This window comes from Anomaloglossus baeobatrachus, chromosome 6, assembly GCF_048569485.1.
Source record: "Anomaloglossus baeobatrachus isolate aAnoBae1 chromosome 6, aAnoBae1.hap1, whole genome shotgun sequence".
In the NCBI taxonomy this organism is placed as follows: Eukaryota; Metazoa; Chordata; class Amphibia; order Anura; family Aromobatidae; genus Anomaloglossus; species Anomaloglossus baeobatrachus.
In genome coordinates, this window is record NC_134358.1 from 217,351,674 (window position 1) to 217,374,506 (window position 22,833).

General features: G+C 47.4%; 1 protein-coding gene across 5 annotated transcripts in view; it reads left to right on the top strand.

Annotated features, from left to right (window-relative positions):
- Positions 1-22,833, top strand: part of DCDC2 (doublecortin domain containing 2) — a 207,395-nt gene that overhangs the window by 13,900 nt on the left and 170,662 nt on the right. For all 5 annotated transcript variants that reach the window (XM_075314694.1, XM_075314690.1, XM_075314691.1 and 2 more), the window contains exon 2: positions 8,584-8,635. In XM_075314694.1, the coding sequence (XP_075170809.1) occupies positions 8,584-8,635 (52 nt within the window). The remainder of the gene's footprint in view (positions 1-8,583; positions 8,636-22,833) is intronic.

Here is a 22,833-nt window from a genome sequence, read left to right on the forward strand (position 1 = left end):
CAGTTTTTCTCCACCACAGGGCTCAGGGTACGTGGACTCAGCAGGAGTCCACCCTTCAGATCAATGTTCTGGAAATCAGAGCAGTGTATCTTGCCCTACTAGCCTTCCAGCAGTGGCTGGAAGGAAGGCAGATCCGAATTCAGTCGGACAACTCCACAGCGGTGGCATACATCAACCACCAAGGGGGGACACGCAGTCGGCAAGCCTTCCAGGAAGTCCGGCGGATTCTGATGTGGGTGGAAGCCACAGCCTCCACCATATCCGCAGTTCACATCCCCGGCGTAGAAAACTGGGAAGCAGACTTCCTCAGTCGCCAGGGCATGGACGCAGGGGAATGGTCCCTTCACCCAGACGTGTTTCAGGAAATCTGTCGCCGATGGGGAAGGCCGGACGTCGACCTCATGGCGTCCCGGCACAACAACAAGGTCCCAACCTTCATGGCACGGTCTCGCGATCAAAGAGCGCTGGCGGCAGACGCCCTAGTGCAAGATTGGTCGCAGTTCCGGCTCCCTTATGTGTTTCCACCTCTGGCACTCTTGCCCAGAGTGCTACGCAAGATCAGATCCGATTGCAGCCGCGTCATACTCGTCGCCCCAGACTGGCCGAGGAGGGCGTGGTATCCGGATCTGTGGCAGCTCACGGTCGGCCAACCGTGGGCACTACCAGACCGACCAGACTTACTGTCCCAAGGGCCGTTTTTCCATCGGAATTCTGCGGCCCTGAACCTGACTGTGTGGCCATTGAGTCCTGGATCCTAGCGTCTTCAGGATTGTCCCAAGGGGTCGTTGCCACCATGAGACAGGCTAGGAAGCCCACGTCCGCTAAGATCTACCACAGAACGTGGAGGATATTCTTATCCTGGTGCTCTGCTCAGGGAGTGTCTCCCTGGCCATTTGCATTGCCTACCTTTCTTTCTTTCCTGCAATCTGGGTTAGAAAAAGGTTTGTCGCTCGGCTCCCTTAAAGGTCAGGTCTCGGCGCTATCCGTCTTTTTTCAGAGGCGTTTGGCACGCCTTCCTAAGGTGCGCACGTTCCTACAGGGGGTTTGCCATATCGTACCCCCGTACAAGCGGCCGTTAGATCCATGGGATCTGAACAGGGTACTAGTTGCCCTCCAGAAGCCGCCCTTCGAGCCTCTGAGGGAGGTTTCACTTTCTAGACTATCACAGAAAGTGGCTTTTCTGGTAGCGATCACATCTCTTCGGAGAGTGTCTGAGCTGGCAGCACTATCATCCAAGGCTCCCTTCCTGGTCTTCCACCAGGACAAGGTAGTGCTGCGCCCCATTCAGGAGTTTCTCCCGAAGGTGGTATCCTCTTTTCATCTTAATCAGGATATCTCTTTGCCTTCGTTTTGTCCTCATGCAGTTCATCGGTATGAGAAGGATTTACATTTGTTAGATCTGGTGAGAGCACTCAGAATCTACATTTCCCGCACGGCGCCCTAGCGCCGTTCGGATGCACTCTTTGTTCTTGTCGCTGGTAAGCGCAAAGGGTCGCAGGCTTCTAAGGCCACCCTGGCTCGATGGATCAAAGAACCAATTCTTGAAGCCTACCGTTCTGCTGGGCTTCCGGTTCCATCAGGGCTGAAGGCCCATTCTACCAGAGCCGTGGGTGCATCCTGGGCATTGCGACACCAGGCTACGGCTCAACAGGTGTGCCAGGCAGCTACCTGGTCGAGTCTGCACACTTTCACCAAACATTATCAGGTGCATACCTATGCTTCGGCGGACGCCAGCCTAGGTAGAAGAGTCCTGCAGGCGGCAGTTGCCTCCCCGTAGGGGAGGGCTGTCTTGCAGCTCTAACATGAGGTATTTCTTTACCCACCCAGGGACAGCTTTTGGACGTCCCAATCATCTGGGTCTCCCAATAGAGCGCCGAAGAAGAAGGGAATTTTGTTACTTACCGTAAATTCCTTTTCTTCTAGCTCTTATTGGGAGACCCAGCACCCGCCCTGTTGTCCTTCGGGATTTTTGGTTTGTTTGCGGGTACACATGTTGTTCATGTTGAACGGTTTTCAGTTCTCCGATGTTACTCGGAGTGAATTTGTTTAAACCAGTTATTGGCTTTCCTCCTTCTTGCTTTTGCACTAAAACTGGTGAGCCAGTGATCCCACTGGGGGTGTATAGCCAGAAGGGGAGGGGCCTTACACTTTTTAGTGTAATTGCTTTGTGTGGCCTCCGGAGGCAGTGCTATACACCCAATCGTCTGGGTCTCCCAATAAGAGCTAGAAGAAAAGGAATTTACGGTAAGTAACAAAATTCCCTTCTTTCTCACTATCTGACATGACATGAGAATAAATCTTTCCTGTTTTAGGTCAATTAGAAATACCAAATTCTAATATATAAAGCTGAGCGTGTGTGTGTGTGTGTGTGTGTGTGTGTGTGTGTGTATGTGTATGTGTGTTTGTGTATGTCCGATAAAGGAATCCGCACCATCGCATTTACAATAAGGACGTTTGCACAGCCACCTCATTTGACTCAAGGAACTTCATAGACTATGTTTTGAGGGGAAAAGTTTACCCCGCGCTTTACAGTTATTCGCTAAAAACCTGCTTGCATTAAGAGCTCTGGTTGCTATAGGCAATGAAGGACATTCTTAGTATAAGTCAGCTTATGTGTCAGTTAATAGGATTTCGGTTGAGAGACAGAGACAGAGAGAGACACAGAGACAGACATAGCAATAGATAGGGAGAGACAGGGACAGACAGAGACAGAAACATAGAGATAGAGACAGGCAGACAGACAGAAAGAGATGGATAGAGAGAGACAGACAGGGAGAGAGACAAAGACAGAGACAGAGATGGATAAACAGAGAGACAGACAGAGAGAGATACAGAGAGATGGACAGAGAGAGAAACAGGGACAGACAGAGATAAACAGGTAGATAGACAGACAGAGAGACAGGCAGACAGGGGAGAGAGACAGATAAAGAGACAGATGGTCATAGAGGGAGGCAGACAGAGAGGGAGAGAGGGCGTGACATCTGCTTGGGACCACAGACTCAGGATGGCTGTCACGGACAGACTAACCCACTCAGCAGGATGTCGAGGACTTCGAAAACCCCTTAACCCCTGTACAGGGTTCTGGAATTACTACAGGGTCCATGAGGTCATTGCCTGTGAAAGACTGCAATATAGAGAAGAGTGGTCGTCAGGCAGGGTCAAAACCAGGAGGTACAAAAGGGACAAAATCAGCAGGCAAGAGAGTGGTCAGGTAATCCGGCTAAGGTCAAACCGGAGATGGCAGCGAAGTACAAAAACGGCCGGCAGGAGAGTTGTCAGAGAACCGGCAGGGTTCAAAACACGTGGATCAATAGTAAGCACAACGTGTAACCAGAAACACAGCAGTAATACAAAAAGGCTATATGTGGTGTCAACCAGAAGACTGGAGGAGAAATAAGGGTGTGGTGCCTTCCTATTGGCCCTTGTTGAAAGGTGGTAACTTCAGCTGGAAGGCACACGCCACCACAGTCAGCCAGTGGTACTGCAGGTCCTAGTGAAAACCCAGCTTAGTGGATGGGTGGAGCCTGTGTCCACCAGAGCCACTGGCACTGACTACTCCCATCACCAGCACTTCCCACGGCAGGAATACGGCAGCATATGGTGATCGAAGCAGAAGTCACAGGAGAGGACTTTGGTGGAGACGTGGCAGAGGGAGTGGGAATAGACAGAGAGACACTTAGTTACTATCCCGGGCAATGCTGGGTACTACAGCTAGTTATTTATATTTGCCAAATGCCAGAATAAGACATTTTTATTACTTTGTACAAAGTCAAAGGTTTACACACATTTCATTAGTTTCATTGCCCTTAAATGTGTAACTTGGGTCAAACGTTTTGGATATCCTTCCACAAGCTTCTCTCAATAGTTGATATTAACCGATACACAGTTGGATTCAGAATCTTTTTGCCTAATCATTCTTCTCTCAGATGAGGTAGCAGAACCTGCTGACAGATTCCCTTTAAGATCCCAATATACATTAGACTAACGTCTGCCGAAGCTGCCGAGTATTAGCTGGCTTGGCCTACCGGTTGATGAGTTTGGGGGGCCTCCGACAGGTGATGTTGAGGGCGAGAAGAATCCAAGATGTCCGAATTTTGGAATTGCCGATCATTTTGTTTTTAAGTTGCCACCAGAGATGTCTGACAGCGGCTCTCTCATAGCGAGTACGGCAAGTGCCCCTGGTATGGAGCAGTCGGGAGAAATATTTGCTAGCCGAATGATCAGCCAAACTATCCAACAGCGATCTATTGTGTGTGGGGCCCATCACATCTGTGCCCTGTATCTGGTCTTTGTGCTAGCCAATATAATTGTTATTAGAAAAGTAAATTAATAAAGTTATTTAATTTTTCCTCTTCAATGAATTAGGACAAATAAAATAATTGTAGGCAAAGGTGTCGATACCGTGTGATGGGTGCAAACATGGGTCAAAATAGAAATTGTGCCATGTCCTTTGGTGAACCGTCTCTATTACAGACTCTCAGCAACACAAAGGCTGCAGTAAATCTGTGCACACAGTAATGTGGTATAACTAGAAATACACACAGCAACAAAGGTTCACTTGTCACCTTTGTTATATTCATTGCTGATCAAGTGCTTTAAAGATCTGAGTCTTCCACAGGCATTGTGCAAGTAACTGAGCACATACTGGTAATCAATTGTTTATTTTCATTGAGATGTTTACAAGCATGTTATAACTTTTTACTTTTAGGTAACATTTGTGTTAGGGTACTTTCACACTTTTGTTAACTTCCTTCCGTCAAAATCCGCCCTTTTGGAAAACAGCGGAATCCGTTAACGGATTCCGCTGTTTCCCATAGACTTGTATGGATGACGGATTGTGCCAAAAGTACCTGCGTTGCTTCCGCTGACCGACGCTGCGTTGGATCCGCTGGGCGGAAGAAACGCAGCATGTAACGTTTTTTGAGCGGCGGAATCCTCTATTTTTCACTGCGCATGCTCATCTTTTTTTTTTTTTTTTTTTTTTAAATCACAGAAACTTTATTTTGTCTCTCTGTGGCCGAACGTTCAGCTGATCGCCCGGCAGCCGGCTTTTCAAAGCGGTCAGCTGAGCGCCCATCAGCCGGCTTTTGAGAGCGATCAGCAGAGCGCCCGGCAGCCTCCCCACAGGCCCACCCCACAGGCCCACCCCACAGGCCCACCCCACAGGCCCTCCCCACAGGCCCTCCCCACAGGCCCTCCCCACAGGCCCTTCCCCAATGCACAGAGACCAACACCTCTAATGATGACTTAAAAAACAGACTGCGGTTTTCTGCACAGAATTTATGTATTAAATCACTATAACATCGCCACTATGGCCATATGTTTAGTTTACTATGCATAGCCCTGATGACAGGTTTTCTTTAAAGAGGTTATCCAGGACTTATATAGTAAAAACCTAGTCATTAGATATGTCATCAATATCAGAACAATGGAGGTTCGACAACCGACTCACCTAGCTCTTTGCAAGTCACGGCCATGTGAATAGCCCTATAGACTATGGCAGGTACGAGTGCTATCTTTGTAAACCATGGATAGCACACGTACACAAAAATCGGACATCTGAATGAGCTGTATAGTATTAGGGGGATGTGACCCTTTTTCTCTGCCTATTAGCTACCATTCTGTTTATGGTAGCTGCAATGCTTTATTGCATTAGTCCCCAGTTTTACCATACGCATCTGCCTATAAAGATATGTCGCCAGCATGGCCCAATAACACTATCTGTCAATGAAACACACTCAATAATGCCTTCAAATGCAAATTATGCAAGCGCTGAAACAATTGCCGGCTCAAATTCCTAGGGGAGAGAGAGAATTAGTGGACGTGTTGCATTTCTAGCCAAATAGATACATTTGTTTTGAGTCATAAACCTGTAAAATGACTGGCTAATATGATTTGTGACCTAATGCCTTAGTAAGGCCAAGGCTTGTTTCACACTTGCGTTGTTTTCCTTCAGTCGCAATCCGCCGTTTTGGAAAACAGCGGAATCCGTTAACGGATTCCGCTGCTTCCCATAGATTTGTATGAACGACGGATTGCGACTGATGGACCTGCGTTGCTTCCGCTGGCCGACGATGCGTTACTTCCGCCGGGCGGAAGGAACGCAGCATGTAACGTTTTTTGAGCGGCGGAATCCTTTTATTTTTTCACTGCGCATGCTCATCTTCTTTTTTTTTTTTTTTTTTAAAATCACAGAAACTTTGTTTTGTCTCTCGGTGGCCGAACGATCAGCTGATCACCCGGCAGCCGGATTTTGAGAGCGATCAGCTGAGCGCCCAGCAGCCGGCTTTTGAGAGCGATCAGTGGAGCGCCCGGTAGCCGGCTTTTGAGAGCGCTCAGCTGATCGCCCGGCAGCCGGGTGATCAGCTGATCGTTCACAATAGTCTGCCGCCAGTAAAACTGTAAAAAAAAAAAAAAAAAAAAAGCAGATTCCGTTGTTCTGTACGATCCGTTGTGCCACTATATGCAACACATCCGTTCCATCCGTCACACAACGCAATGCAACGGATGCCGTTCAACGCAAGTGTGAAACTAGCCTAAAGAGACCCTGTTGCCTCTCAAATACTCTATTTTTATAAGCTACAGTGGTAATCTGCATGAAAATAGCTTTAAAATCATGTCTGGCAAGCTTACCAAAGCTGGTGGATACAGGGAGAGAATGAAGATAAAAACCCGCAAACCGCATATGTTCGGATCCTGTGGATTTAATGTGCAATGCATGCAACCGCAATTGTTATTTTACCGGATCCTTCTGCAGCGGGACACAGAATTTATCAGCCGGCACTGGAGTCAGCTGAACTCCTGATCTCACAGCCCGCACACACTGCGATGGATGCAGGTTAACAGCAGTCACTTCCTGCTGCCGATCACGTGTTACCGTGTGAGAGCTGTGTGGTCAGGAGTTCAGCTGAGTTCAGATCAGCTGACTCCAGTGTTGGCCGATTACTTGTTCTGTGTCCCGCTGCATCCATCGCAGCGTGTGCGGGCTGTCAGGTCAACTGAGTTCAGATCAGCCGACTCCAGTGCCAGCCGAACTCAGCTGACCTCACAGCCCGCACATGCTGTGATGCATGCAGGGGACACAGTAATCGGCCGACACTGGAGTCAGCTGATGTGATTACTTGTTCTGCTGGCTGTGTGGTCAGGAGTAGGGATGAGTGAGCAGTAAAATGCTCGGGTGCTCGATGGGCGAAGCCCATGTCGAGTTTTTTTTTTTTTTTTTTAAACATTCATTAAAAAACAAAAAAAACTCCAAACACATTATGCTAACATTGGGGGAAAAAAAATGAGGTGGGTTTCGCCATATTTTTGTATGCTAGGCAGGCACGGGCTGCCCCCAACCCCCAGCTGCCTATTTGTACCCGGTTGGGAACCAAAAATATAGGGAAGCTCTTTTTTTAATTATTTAATGAATTTCATGAAATAATTAAAAAAAAAAAACCTGACATGGGCTTCTCCCAATTTTTGTGTCCAGCCATGTACAACTAGGCAGCTGGGGATTGAAGTCCGCAGGGCAGGGTGGCCCAGTTTGACCCGGCCACTAAGAATCTCAAATAAAGGGTTAAAAAAAGACACCACATAGAGAAAAAATACTTTATTAGAAATAAATACACAGACACACTTAGGGACTATATCTTTATTACTCCCTCTTACCCCTCCACGATCCTGGTCTTCTGTCTGAGAGAGAGAGACAAAGAGAGAGATATTTCTGTAATGACCATGTCAGGCTGCTTTCTGGGCATGCTCAGTACAGGATCCTGTCTATCAGGATCCGGCGACTTCCGATACAGCAAGATTCGGCTACCATTGAACTACATTGCAGCTACCGCCGCAATCTAACGGATCCATTGACATGCGGTATTTTGACCGAGGTCAAAAAGCAACAAGTAGCGTTTTTGAAACACAGTAAAATACCGCAAAACAATGGATCCAGTGTGTGCCGTACGCAACCATATGTGACCGCATATTGCCGCAATTCCATTGCAAATGCATTGGCATTGAGCTGACAACGCCTTTTGTAAAGGATCCGGCTTTGCAGCAAAAAATCCATTCGTGCCACAGTTAAAAAAACGCTGATGTGAAAGTAGCCTTAGCTGTAATCATTTCCTGGCATCTTGGCAGCCATCCTGCCCTGCACACATACACTGCATAGCTGGCTGTCAGTCAGGGTGTCGGGATGTGATTACAGAGCGCTCACTGTGTAGTGATTGATGCCTGTTACAGCTGCCTACACTGCCCCACTGGTAGTGAGAGAATATCACTTACTTTTCTCCCTGTAACGACTCTTCCAGGAAGCCAGCCAGATATTTAACTGCTATGTATCTGCGGATTACTTTTAGATCTGCTGGTAAACAGCTTTATCGGTGACAGGTTCCCAGATGCAACCATGTTGAAACTAACGTGCCTGTTATTAACTAAACATGTAATATCAAGGCTAATAGACAATTGTATTTTAAAATTTATATTTTCTTTGTTTGATCAGTATCATATTTTATGAGTTTTGCCTTTATATTGTCTAGCGTATGCCATCACAAGTCTGGCTTATAAGTCAAATTGATGTAATCCTTTCTTATTATCTTTCAGTTACTTACATATTGGAGAAAACAAGAAAAAGCCAGTAGACCCTATGAGCCAGGTAATGTCATATATAGTTTAGTGCATGAGAGCCTTCTAACATGATGCTAACCAATTCTGACTTAGGTTCACACAATTATTCTGTTGCGACTAAATAATACCCAAAACTTGCCACCTGATTTTCATTCATTCATTCATTCATTCATTCATTTTATTCATTTATATAGCGCTATTAATTCCACAGCGCTTTACATACATTGGCAACACTGTCCCCATTGGGGCTCACAATCTAGAGTCCCTATCTGTATGTCTTTGGAGTGTGGGAGGAAACCGGAGTACCCGGAGGAAACCCGCACAAACACGGGGAGAACATACAAACTCCTTGAAGATGGTGTCCTTGGTGGGATTTGAACCCAGGACCCCAGCGCTGCAAGGCTGCAGTGCTAACCACTGAGCCACCGATTTTAAGTAGTTTTCCCACAGTGAGGTATTATTAGATTTTTCTGTTATACATATCTTGGCACCCACTGCTGTCCTTTTAATTCCTTTTTAGCACGTTGTCCTTATGTGTCCGGTGCTGGTGAGAAGATACGTCTAGTGCTCTGATTCCTTCTATAGCAGGAATCCCTCCGCCACCCATTTGCCTGACTCTACTGAGCATGTGCGACCACTAGACCTGGACACATAGGTGGACATTCAGAGATTGAATCAAAAGAACAGCAGTCATAACAAATATCTAACACCAATACCTGGACATAACACCATTTAATAAAAAAGATTCCAGGTGCATCTTTGTAAAATTTTGTGTGCTGTATACGAACAAGTTACTATGTATTTAAGGGTCGACAGTTTGAAAAGATTGTGGCTTCAGCTCGTGTTGATTATTGAGGTCCCCAATCCCCCAATACATCTGCACACTTGTCCAGTCTGCTCTCCATGGGGAGAGGTGAATAAGACGCTGACTTCTTGACTGGTGATACATTTCACCTTAGGCTGCTTTCACACTAGGTTTTGTTAACATGTGCCAGGAACGTTTTTTTGCTGTAAAAGTGGATCCTGTTTTTACAAAGAAAAACGCATGCAAACGCATGTGTTATTTTGCAGGATCCTGCCACTTGAAGTTTATGGGCGGGCATTGAAGTCATGTGATCGGGAGTGAGGGGAACTGAACGTGATAGACTGGGAGCCGGCATGTGACAGCTGCAGACGCTGGTAACCAAGGTAAACATCAGGTAACTAAGCAAAGTGCTTTGCTTGGATACCCGATATTTACCTTGGTTACGAGCATCTGCCGCTCTCAGGCGGGGGAGAGAGAGAGGAGAGAGAGGGAGGGGGAGAGAGGGAGGGGGGGAGAGAGACTGATCATGCCAGGCTGGATTCTGGGCATGCTCAGTAGAGCAAGCAGGATCCTGTCTATCAGCATGCCAGCGTTCACATGAGTTTGTGTGCTGTTTAGTCAGGATCCAGTGAAAAACAGTATGTGGATGCAGCTCAAAAACGCTACAAGTAGCGTTTTTGAAAAAAGTAAAAAAACTGCAAGTCGCTGGATCCTCACTATAAGGCCTGTTTCACACGTCAGTGATTCTGGGACGTTTGTGCTTTTTTTTAAACGTACCAGAATCACTGACATACGCAGACCCATTATAATGAATGGGTCTGCTCACACATCAGTGAGTTTTCACTGACCATGTCTCCGTGCAGCGTTCACGCGTGTGCGTGTTTGCCGCACGGAGACATGTCCATTTTTTTCTGGCATCACTGATGTCCCACGGACCACACAGTGGTGTGATCCGTGAAACACGTGCCAGAAAAAAACGTGCTTTTAAAATAAAAATAATTTTTACTCACCCGGCTCCAGCGATGTCCTCTGCAGCCCGTGCAGCTTGCTGCTTCTGAGCCGGCTCATTATTGTCGCGCATATTCATGATGCACGACACAGCCGACCCGGAAGCAGCTGCTGCGGGGGTCAGCACCGGCCGGATGCTGCACCGCGGGAGTGATCAGCACCATGGACAGCGGGAGCGCGCACAGGTGAGTTAATCTCTAAGTGCAATCAGGGGCCACGGAGAACGGAGCCCGGATTGCACTTAGACAACCCACGTGTGCCGTGATTCACGGCACACGGAGGGACATGTGCATGTTTTACACGCCAGTGAAAAACGTCAGTACTTTTCACTGACGTGTGAAACGGGCCTAACGCACACAAACGCATGTGAACGCATGTTGACGCGAGTCCATAGCAAATGCATTAAAATGAAAACGCATTTGCACTGGATCCGTTTTTGCGTTTAAAAAACGTTCATGACGCATGTTAAAAAAAGTAGTGTAAAAGCAGCCTTACAACAAAGGATCAGGCATGTTGAATTTATAACATGTCTGATCCCATCTGCCACCAGGGAAAATTGGGACTACACTCATTTAATTTAATGGCCACCTGTTCCTTCAGGAATCTGTAGGTTCATCTGGCAGTAATTTAGTGTGTATGCTAATTTTCAGGCACGTGTGTTATTCATCAATAATTAAAACACTCAATTATTGGTGGGAAATTGTGGAAGACTTGCTTAACTTGTTTAACTTGTAAGCATCTAGATTATACATATAGTGTTTTGGTTTTTTTGCTGCATTTTGTCTGCAGAAAAGAAGCTGTGTTTTACAATACCAGCAAAAGCTATGGGATGATGGAGATCTCATGCACACGCAGTTTTTTTTCCCTGCCTCAAATGGGGATGTTCTCCACCACCAAAAAAAGTAGGTAAAACTTAGCCTTTAATTATATAAAATAAAGAAAATATTGTCAGAATGTCCACATATCACATATTTAACTCCCCACCATAAACTTACGCGTTTTGGGTAGAAAAACCCTCAATCATAGGTATGAAATACATAGGCAGTATGTTTTGGGTTTTTTATGTGCACATTCTGCCAATTTTTTCATCCAATATTATTAAAGGCTAAGTTATAAGAACCTTCCTTTGGTGCTGGAGAACATCCCGTTTTGGACCATTTAGAGCTTTTTGACCTGGGGGCCAGACCAGTGTATACTTGCGTCGCTTGACGCATGTGACTGATGCGCTGTTCAACGCTGTACAACGGATGACAAAGAACAGAATTCTTTGTCGGATTCCGTTGTGTGCGGGGGGCGGAGTTCGGGGGGGAGGGAGCCGAGCGGGGCCGTGGCACTGAGGACGTCAGTGCCGCAGGGACTGCAGGACAGGTGAGTGAGTGAGAGAGTGTGTGTGTGTGCATGTATGTATGTATGTGTGTGTGTGCACATGCAAAGTGTGGGAGGGGGCGGAGCCGAGCGGGGGGCGGGGCCAGGCGCTGAGGATGTCAGTGGAAGTGCTGCGGTCTGCATGGCTGGGGACAGGTGAGTGCATGTGTGAGTGAGTGTGTGTATGTGCATGTATGTATGTATGTATGTATGTGTGTGCACATGCAAAGTGCGGGAGGGGGCGGAGCCGAGCGGGGGGCGGGGCCAGGCGCTGAGTATGTCAGTGGAAGTGCTGCGGTCTGCATGGCTGGGGACAGGTGAGTGTATGTGTGAGTGAGTGTGTGTATGTGCATGTATGTATGTATGTATGTATGTATGTGTGTGTGTGCACATGCAAAGTGCGGGAGGGGGCGGAGCCAAGCGGGGGGAGCGGCCAGACGAGGGTGTCAGTGGCAGTGCTTGTCTGCATGGCTGGGGACAGGTGTGTGTGTGTGTGTGTGTGTAAATACATGTGCGGAGTGCGGGAGGGGGCGGGGCCGAGCGGGGAAGTGTCGGCCTCCCTGCACACGTAACCAGCCTAAATATCGGGTAACAGCAAAGCACCCGATGTTTACCTTGGTTACCCGATATTTACCTTGGTTACGGGCCTACACCGCTTAGCGCTGGCTCCTTGCACCGTAACTAGGGTAAATATCGGGTAACCAACCAAAGCTGGTGACGTGTGCAGGGAGCCAGAGAGCATGCGCAGCGAAATCCGACGGATCTCGCTGCTCAAAAAACGTTACATGCTGTGTTCCCCCCGCCCGGCAGTCAGTCGTTCCACGACTGATCAGTCGGGCGGAGGGTGCAACGCAGCATCATCAGTCACAATCCGCTGCTCATACAAGTCTATGGGAGCAACGGAATCCGCTAAACGGATTCCGTTGTTTACAAGAGCAGCGGATTGTGACTGATAGATTTTAGCGGAAATGTGAACTTAGCCTAACACAAGAGTGCGGAGCTGAATTGACACTTCTTTTTATTTTTCCACATTGAATTTGAGAACTGCAGCGTTTTTGAAAATCTGCAGCATGTCAATTCTTTCAGCGTTTTTGCCACTCATAGAAAGCAATGAAAAAGTGCAAAAATGCAGCATAATCTGTACTGTAGACAAAGCACATATTTAATCCATCTGAAAATCTCAGCTATTTGCTGTGCTTTATATGCAATGTTTTACTGCTAAGAGTGAAAGTTTTGGCTGCAGAAAGAAAAATGTTACAAAAACACCACTGAACATATCCTAAGGTACAGCTTGCCTTTCTAATGGTGGGTGTTAGCAATGATATCTAGAACCTGATTGATGAAATGTATATTTATACTGGTTTTCACCCGTGAGCCCTTAGATATAGAGTGTGCCGCCCCCGTGCCAGCAGCCGTGCTGCTCGGATCCTGATCTGCGGTATGGCTTGAGGGACTTTACCGGACCCGGGGGTCACGCGGACACTCCGAATAAAAGGGGGACGTATTTGTACGGGGGTTGTTGAAAACTGTCTTTGACACCACCCACGGTGTGTGGTGAGCTGTAGCACCACCGCTGCTGTTGTGGGGCTCCCAGGGGCGATGGGCTGGCAGCTGGATTTTAACCCCTCCGTGGGCAGGGATGGATGCCCCGGGGCCCATTGTCTCTGTGCAGGGGATGATAATGGCAGGGGCCGGCGCACCCGGTCAGGCCGGGAATGTTACTCACTGTTGAATCAATAAAACAAGTCTTTTGGTAAACCAAGGTGATGGTGGCCGGCTGCCGCAGACGGGTGTATCTGGTCCCACACCCGGGCTGATGGTCACTGCCCCTTTCCTCTGCACTTTGTGTTTTCTTGTGTAGACTTCCCAGTGTGTAACGCAGGAGTCCGCTCCCGATCCTTTGGTTGGGAGCCATGCCCGTCAGACGCTGACCCGTGGGATCTACCGGGCCCTGGGGGATGCCCTATCCCTCTCTGTGGGTGGTTGTCTACTTTTCGGGACTTAGGTTGGGACAGGACCTAGAATCCTGCCCTCAATCGGTTAATTAGCTAGGCTGTTGATGCCGGTCCTGGCTTCAGGGTCCGAGTACCCCCTTGTGTGCACGGTTTCCGGGTTGGTTCCCCAGTGTCGGTACCGGCGGGCTACAACCCTGCCCCGGTCCACCTCGGATCTGCTGAGCTGTCTTCCCGTCTCCTGCTGGCGGTGACCACCGTCTGCCACCTAGCCAATGTTTCAGGGCTCCGACCCTGACACCTGTCAGCTTCTCCTCTTCACTCCTACTCAACTCAGACTCAACTCCACTCTGTGTATTCCCACCCCGGGCTCTCTAGACCCCTAGGTGGGCGTTTCCTTTCTGCCTGGTCCCGCCTACTGGTGTGTCTGTCCTTCCCTGAGGGGGTGACTAGGGTTTTGTCGGCTGATTTAAACCTGTGTGGGAGCGGTGTTGTGCAGGGGCCTAATCTGTGTGACTACCTGGTTTTGCCAGGACATCACAAGAGGACCTGTCACCATATTAAAAGTGCCCAGTGTTTGTCTTTTTAAGATCCTTTATACGGTTCCAGAGTTATGAGCTTTATTTAGTGCAGCTTTCAAGGATCTTTAGCAAGTAGGTGTGTCTCAAAGTGTAATGGTGCAGAGCGGCCTAAAGACTCACCACCTGCAGGGGTATAACAGTCGCGGTCTCAGAGATCGCGACGGGGCCCGGGGCTGGAGGGGGCCTGCTGGCATCAGCGCCTACCTCAGCTGGATGTACATCCTTAGCCCTTCAACCCAGGGACAGCACCCTTAGCCCTACAATGGTGGGACAGCACTCCTAGCCCTACTAAGCAGAGACAGCGCACTTAGTGTTATACCTGCTTAGTAGGGCTAAGAGCCCTGTCCCTGCTTAGTAGGGCTGTTAGACCTACTAAGCAGGGATAGGGCTCTTAGCCCTACTAAGCAGAGACGGGGCTCTTAGCCCTACTAAGCAGGGACAGGGCTCTTAGCCCTACTAAGCAGGGACAGGGCTCTTAGCCCTACTAAGCCGGGACAGGGGTCTTAGCCCTACTAAGCAGGGACAGGGCTCTTAGCCCTACTAAGCAGGGACAGTGCTCTTAGCCCTACTAAGCAGGGACAGTGCTCTTAGCCCTACTAAGCAGGGACAGTGCTCTTAGCCCTACTAAGCAGGGACAGTGCTCTTAGCCCTACTAAGCAGGGACAGTGCTCTTAGCCCTACTAAGCAGGGACAGTGCTCTTAGCCCTACTAAGCAGGGACAGGGCTCTTAGCCCTACTAAGCAGGGACAGGGCTCTTAGCCCTACTAAGCAGGGACAGTGCTCTTAGCACTACTAATCAGGGACAGTGCTCTTAGCCCTACTAAGCAGGGACAGTGCTCTTAGCCCTACTAAGCAGGGACAGGGCTCTTAGCCCTACTAAGCAGGGACAGGGCTCTTAGCCCTACTAAGCAGGGACAGGGCTCTTAGCCCTACTAAGCAGGGACAGGGCTCTGAGCCCTACTAAGCAGGGACAGGGCTCTGAGCCCTACTAAGCAGGGACAGGGCTCTTAGCCCTACTAAGCAGGGACAGGGCTCTTAGCCCTACTAACCAGGGACAGGGCTCTTAGCCCTACTAAGCAGGGACAGGGCTCTTAGCCCTACTAAGCAGGGACAGGGCTCTTAGCCCTACTAAGCAGGGACAGGGCTCTTAGCCCTACTAAGCAGGGACAGGGCTCTTAGCCCTACTAAGCAGGGACAGGGCTCTTAGCCCTACTAAGCAGGGACAGGGCTCTTAGCCCTACTAAGCAGGGACAGGGCTCTTAGCCCTACTAAGCAGGGACAGGGCTCTTAGCCCTACTAAGCAGGGACAGGGCTCTTAGCCCTACTAAGCAGGGACAGGGCTCTTAGCCCTACTAAGCAGGGACAGGGCTCTTAGCCCTACTAAGCAGGGACAGGGCTCTTAGCCCTACTAAGCAGGGACAGGGCTCTGAGCCCTACTAAGCAGGGACAGGGCTCTGAGCCCTACTAAGCAGGGACAGGGCTCTGAGCCCTACTAAGCAGGGACAGGGCTCTGAGCCCTACTAAGCAGGGACAGGGCTCTGAGCCCTACTAAGCAGGGACAGGGCTCTTAGCCCTACTAACCAGGGACAGGGCTCTTAGCCCTACTAACCAGGGACAGGGCTCTTAGCCCTACTAACCAGGGACAGGGCTCTTAGCCCTACTAAGCAGGGACAGGGCTCTTAGCCCTACTAAGCAGGGACAGGGCTCTTAGCCCTACTAAGCAGGGACAGGGCTCTTAGCCCTACTAAGCAGGGACAGGGCTCTTAGCCCTACTAAGCAGGGACAGGGCTCTGAGCCCTACTAACCAGGGACAGGGCTCTTAGCCCTACTAAGCAGGGACAGGGCTCTTAGCCCTACTAAGCAGGGACAGGGCTCTTAGCCCTACTAAGCAGGGACAGGGCTCTTAGCCCTACTAAGCAGGGACAGGGCTCTTAGCCCTACTAAGCAGGGACAGGGCTCTGAGCCCTACTAAGCAGGGACAGGGCTCTGAGCCCTACTAAGCAGGGACAGGGCTCTTAGCCCTACTAAGCAGGGACAGGGCTCTGAGCCCTACTAAGCAGTGACAGGGCTCTGAGCCCTACTAACCGGGGACAGGGCTCTGAGCCCTACTAACCGGGGACAGGGCTCTTAGCCCTACTAACCGGGGACAGGGCTCTTAGCCCTACTAACCGGGGACAGGGCTCTTAGCCCTACTAACCGGGGACAGGGCTCTTAGCCCTACTAACCAGGGACAGGGCTCTTAGCCCTACTAACCAGGGACAGGGCTCTTAGCCCTACTAACCAGGGACAGGGCTCTTAGCCCTACTAATCAGCGACAAGGCTCTTAGCACTCTAATCAAAGACAATGCTCTTAGCCTTATTAAGCAACTCTCTTATAGCCCTTCTACCCAGGGCTAGCTCTCTTATAGCCCCTGGCCAGTTTATGCATTGCAATGCATGCTTGTACTATGTTGCATGGCAATCTGTATGAGCCCTTATAATTACAAAAAAAGACAGCTACACTCTTAAATGCTAAACCATGCAAACCATGAATATAAGAATGCACTATGTGCAGCATTATTAGGCAAATTAGTATTTTGATCACATGATACTTTTTATACATGTTGTCCTACTCCAAGCTGTATAGGCTTGAGAGCCAACCACCAATTAAGTAAATCAGGTGATGTGCATCTCTGTAATGAGGAGGGTGTGGTGTAATGACATCAACACCCTATATAAGCTGTGCATAATTATTAGACAACTTCCTTTCCTTTGGCAAAATGGGTCAGAAGAGAGATTTGACGGGCTCTGAAAAGTCCAAAATTGTGAGATGTCTTGCAGAGGGACGCAGCAGTCTTGAAATTGCCAAACTTTTGAAGCGTGATCACTGAACAATCAAGTGTTACATGGCAAATAGCCAACAGGGTCACAAGAAGCGTGTTGGGCAAAAAAGGCACAAAATAACCACCCATGAATTGAGGAAAATCAAGCGTGAAGCTGCCAAGATGCCATTTGCCACCAGTTTGGCCATATTTCAGAACTGCAAAGTTACTGGAGTATCAAAAAGCACAAGGTGTGCCATACTCATAGACATGGCCAACGGAGGGAAGGCTGAAAAATGACCACCTTTGAACAAGAAACATAATATAAAACATCAAGACTGGGCCAAGAAATATCTTAAGGCTGATTTCAAAGGTTTTATGGACTGATGAAATGAGAGTGACTCTTGATGGGCCAGATGGATGGGCCAGAGGCTGGATCAGTAAAGGGCAGAGAGCTCCACTCCGACGCAGACGCCAGCAAGGTGGAGGTGGGGTACTGGTATAGGCTGGTATCATCAAAGATGAACATGTGGGACCTTTTCAGGTTGAGGATGGAGTGAAGCTCAACTCCCACACCTACTGCCAGTTTCTGGAAGACAACTTCTTCAAGCAGTGGTACAGGAAGAAGTCGGTATCGTTCAAGAAAAACATGATTTTCTTGCATGACCATGCTCCATCACATGCATCCAACTACTCCACAGCGTGGCTGGCCAGTAAAGGTCTAAAAGATGAATAAATAATGACATGGCCCCCTTGTTCACCTGATCTGAACCCCATAGAGAACCTGTGGTCCCTCATAAAATGTAAGATCTACAGGGAGGGAAAACCGTACATCTCTCAGAACAGTGTCTGGGAGGCTGTGTTGGCTGCTGCATGCAATGTTGATCATAAACAGATCAAGCAACTGACAGAATCTGTGGATAGGCTGTTGAGTGTGATCATAAAGAATATTGGTCACTAATTTTTGGGGGTTTTGTTTTTGCATGTCAGAAATGTTTATTTCTAAATTTTGTGCAGTTATATTGGTTTACCTGGTGAAAATAAACAAGTGAGATGGAAATATATTTGGTTTTTATTAAGTTGCCTAATAATTCTGCACAGTAATAGTTACCTGCACAAACCGATATCCTCCTAAAATAGCCGAATCTAAAAAAAACCCCACTCCAACTTCCAAAAATATTAAGGTTTGATATTTGAGTCTTTTGGGTTGATTGAGAACATAGTTGTTGATAATAAAAAATTGAGATAATTAGTAAACAAAAATGCCATTTCTATATCTGCCCAGTAGCCACATCAAGGCAATCTCATATTACTGGGTATATACACTGACCTGAAGCCTTTCTCTGGCTTTAAAAACTTTCTGTGTATGGGTTAGTAGGAACCTGCTACTAGAGAAAAAAATAACCTATGGCTAATTTGGGAGGGGTGCACATTCAGAAGGCATGACCCCATAATCTAGACAAAAAGACTGACGGCACTCCCTAACATGCAGTGTGAACAGGTGCATAACTGAACATGACATACTGTATAATTGCAAAATAAGACAGTTGCACTCTGTAATGCTAAAGCATGCAAACCATGAATGTAAGAATATAGATATGCATTACTGCTAAAGGAAATCTAAGAAAAATTGTAAGAAGATAGACATGCATTACTGCTTTACAATTAGAAATGGCCCTTTAAAGGCAACCATACTGCTTATATAGTCCTTGGTGAAAATGTGTTTGACATCCCTGCTCTAAGTATTCTGTTTTGTTTTTTTTTGTTTTGTTTTGTATTTTTTTTAATATGTATACACTTCCAGAGATATTGACCTTTTTTGTTCAGTTCTTAGTTTGATGGTCCTAGTGGGTTACATAATTATCCGGGGACGTGTCTTTATGCTGCTCTGCATTATAACTCTTTAGTAAAGACTATAAAAATTAGCACCAAATAAAAGGGCCGATATCGCTAGAACCATTTGGCAGATTTAACCCTTTAGTGACGGAGCTAATTTTCACCTTAAAGACCAGACCAAATTTTGCAATTCTGACCAGTGTCACTTCATGAGGTTATAACTCTGGAACGCTTCAACGGATCCCGGTGATTCTGAGATTGTTTTTTCGTCACATATTGGACTTCATGTTAGTACCAAATTTAGGACAATATTTTTTGCGTTTATTTATGAAAAAAATTGAATATTGGCAACAATTTTGAAAATTTAGCAATTTTCAACTTTTGAATTTTTATATCGTTAAACCAGAGATTTCTGTGACACAAAACAGTTAATAAATAACATTTCCCACTTGTCTACTTTACATCAGCACAATTTTGGAAACAACATTTTTTTTTGTTAGGAAGTTAGAGGGGTTCAAAGTTTATCAGCGATTTCTCATTTTTACATCAAAATTTACAAAACCATTTTTTTAGGGACCACATCACATTTGAAGTGACTTCAATAGGCCTAGATGACAGAAAATACCCAAAAGTGACACCATTCTAAAAACTGCACCCCCCAAAGTACTCAAAACCACATTCAAGAAGTTTATTAACCCTTCAGGTGCTTCACATGAACAAAAGCAATGTGGAATGAAAAAAAGCAAAAATTAAATTTTACCTAAAAATGTTGCTCTAACCCAAATTTATTCACTTTTAGAAGAAATAGCACAACAAAATGGACCCCAAAACTTGTTCCCCACTTTCTTATGAGTGCGCCGATACCCCACATGTGGTCAGAAACCTCTGTTTGGACAAATGGGAGGGCTCGGAACAGAAGGAGCAATATTTGAATTTTGGAAAGCAAATTTGGCTGAAATAGATTGCGGGCACCATGTTGCATTTACAGGTCCGCTAAGGTACCTAAACAGAAGAAACCCCTCACAAGTGACACCATTTTAGAAACTAGACCCCTCAAGGCTTCTATCTAGGGGTATAGTGAGCATTTTAGATCCACAGGTACTTCCCAGATTTTGTTAACGTTACGTTGTCATATTGAAAATTTTAATAATTTTCTCAAAAATGTTGCTTTAGCATCAATTTTCTCACTTTTTCAAGAGGTAATTCCAAAAATTTGACCTCAAAGTTTGTTAACCACTTTTTTATGAGCGCGGTGATACCTCACATGTGGTCTGAAACCTTTGTTTGGAGAAATGGGAGGGCTTGGAACGAAAGGAGCAATATTTGAATTTTGGAAAGGAAATTTGGCTGAAAAAGATTGCGGGCACCATGTCACATTTGGAGGACCCCTAAGGTACCTAAACAGCAGAAACCCCGCACAAGTGACCCCATTTTGGAAACTAGGCCCCTCAAGGAATTTATCTAGATGTTTGGTGAGTACTCTGAACCCCCAGGTGCTTGACAGAATTTTATAACGTTGAGCCATGAAAAAAAAAAAATAAAATTTTACCACAAAATTGTTATTTCAACCAGGTAGCTTTTTTTTTTACAAGAGTAAAAGGAAAAAATTCAGCATAACATTTATTGTGCAATTTCTCCTGAGTTTGGCGATACCTTATATGTGGTGGAAATCAACTGTTTGGGCGCATGGCAGGGCTCGGAAGGGAAGGATTGCCATTTGACTGCAAAATTGGCTGGAATCAATAGCGGGCGCCAGGTTGCATTTGGAGAGCCCCTGAGGTGCCTAAACAGTGGCGGTCCCCCACAAGGGACTCCATTCTGGAAACAAGACACCTCAAGGCTTTTATCTAGGTGTATAGTGAGCAGTTTGAATCCACGAATACTTCACAGAATTTGATAAGCTTAGGTTGCCATATTGAAAATTTTCATTTTTTTCACAAAAATGTTGCTTCAGCATCAAATTTCTCACTTTTTCAAGAGGCAACAACAAAACGTGGACCCCACAGGTTGTTATCCATTGTCTTATGAGCACAGGGATACCCCACATGTGGCCAAAAACCTCTGTTTGAATAAATGGGAGGGCTTGGAATGGAAGGAGCACCATTTGAATTCTGGAAAAGTTGAAATAAATTGCGGGCACCATGTCACATTTGCAGGGCCCCTTGGGTACCTATACATTAGAAACCCCCCACAAGTGACCCCATTTTGGAAACTGGATTTTATTCAGGAGTATAGTAAGCATTTTGAATCCACAGGTACTTCACAAAAATGTTGCTGTAGCAACAAATGTCTCACTTTTAGGCTATGTGGCCATGATCCAGCGACACGGCGTCTAGTACACAGTGTCAGCCTCCTGCAGAGATGTGAGTGTTGTCCACAGGAGAACGCAGCTGCCCATGCCCACGTTTTGGGTTCAGGCCGCTGTGGAGCTCTATGCTACCTGCAGAGAACACTCATCTCCGCAGCATAAATTGACATGCTGAGGCTCGGGAAGCTGCGCCACAGGTCGGTTTATGCTGCGGAGAAAAGAAGCACATTGGGCAAGGGATTTCTAAAAATCCTTCCACTGTGCTTCTACTGCACAATGCAGCGCTATGGACACAGGGACACACTATGGACACACTCTGCGCCCAAAACGCTGCAAATCCCGATTATGGGCACACAGCCTAAAATGCTACAATGGATGAATGGATACATGTCAAACATATATAACGTCCCACCCCCTGCATATTCTAAGCTGGCGCCCTTTAGTGCCTTTCATGTGGCACTAAAGGGTGCCTAGCCTTGTATTTAGCCCCCCAAAAAATTAATAATTAAAATAAACGACGTGGGGTCCCCCCTATTTTTGATAGCCAGCTAGGGTAAAGCAGACAGCTGTAGCCTGCAAACCACAGCTGACAGCTTCACCTTGTCTGGTGATCAATTTGGAGGGCTCCCCAGGCGTTTTTTTAAAAAAAAAAAAAAAAACGTGGGGTCCCCCCCAAATTAGATCACCAGCCAAGGTGAAGCGGACAGCTGGGGTCTGGTATTCTCAGGGTGGGAAGAGCCATGGTTATTGGACTCTTCCCAGCCTAAAAATAGCAGGCCGCAGCCGCCCCAGTAGTGGCGCATCCATTAGATGCGCCAATCCTGGCGCTTCGCCCCAGCTCATCCCGCGCCCTGGTGCGGTGGCAGACGGGGTAATATATGGGGTTGATACCAGCTGTAATGTCACCTGGCATCAAGCCCTGGGGTTAGTGATGTCACGGCATCTGAACAGATACCCGACATCACTAACCCAGTAAGTAATAGAAAAAAATAAAGACAAAAAAAAAATTTATTTGAAAAAACACTCCCCGAAACATTCCTCTTTCCCCAATTTATTGAAAATAAAGAAATTCCGGTCGCTGTAATCCATTTGGACGTCCCACGCCGACTCTGGATCTTCTAGAATATGGAGGGCACGTGCAGGGAACGTATCCCCCATTTTCTGGAAGAGCAAGCTCTCCATGAGCAGTGTGGGTGCAGTAATCTGAGAATTACTGCACTCACACTGCCCCGGTCCAACTTAGGGCAGAGTGACCTGCAGTAACCTCATTCCAGAATATGAGGGGCACGCTCACAGAACGTACCCCCCATTTTCTGGAACAGCAGTCTCTCCATGTGAGGACCACACTCCTCACATGGAGAGACTGCTGATTACTGCACTCACTCTCCCCCGGTCCACAGTGGAGAGCCTGTGCAGCAGCGACGTCAGCGTCCCAGGGATCCAGCTGACAGCCGCTGTCTGCGCATGCGCCGCCAGCATTCAAGAAGGAGGCGGCGTGATCGCGGGACGGATCACCAGACAGGTAACGTATGACCGGGGGCTGGGGCTGGGGGGGGGTAACGGGGGGTGA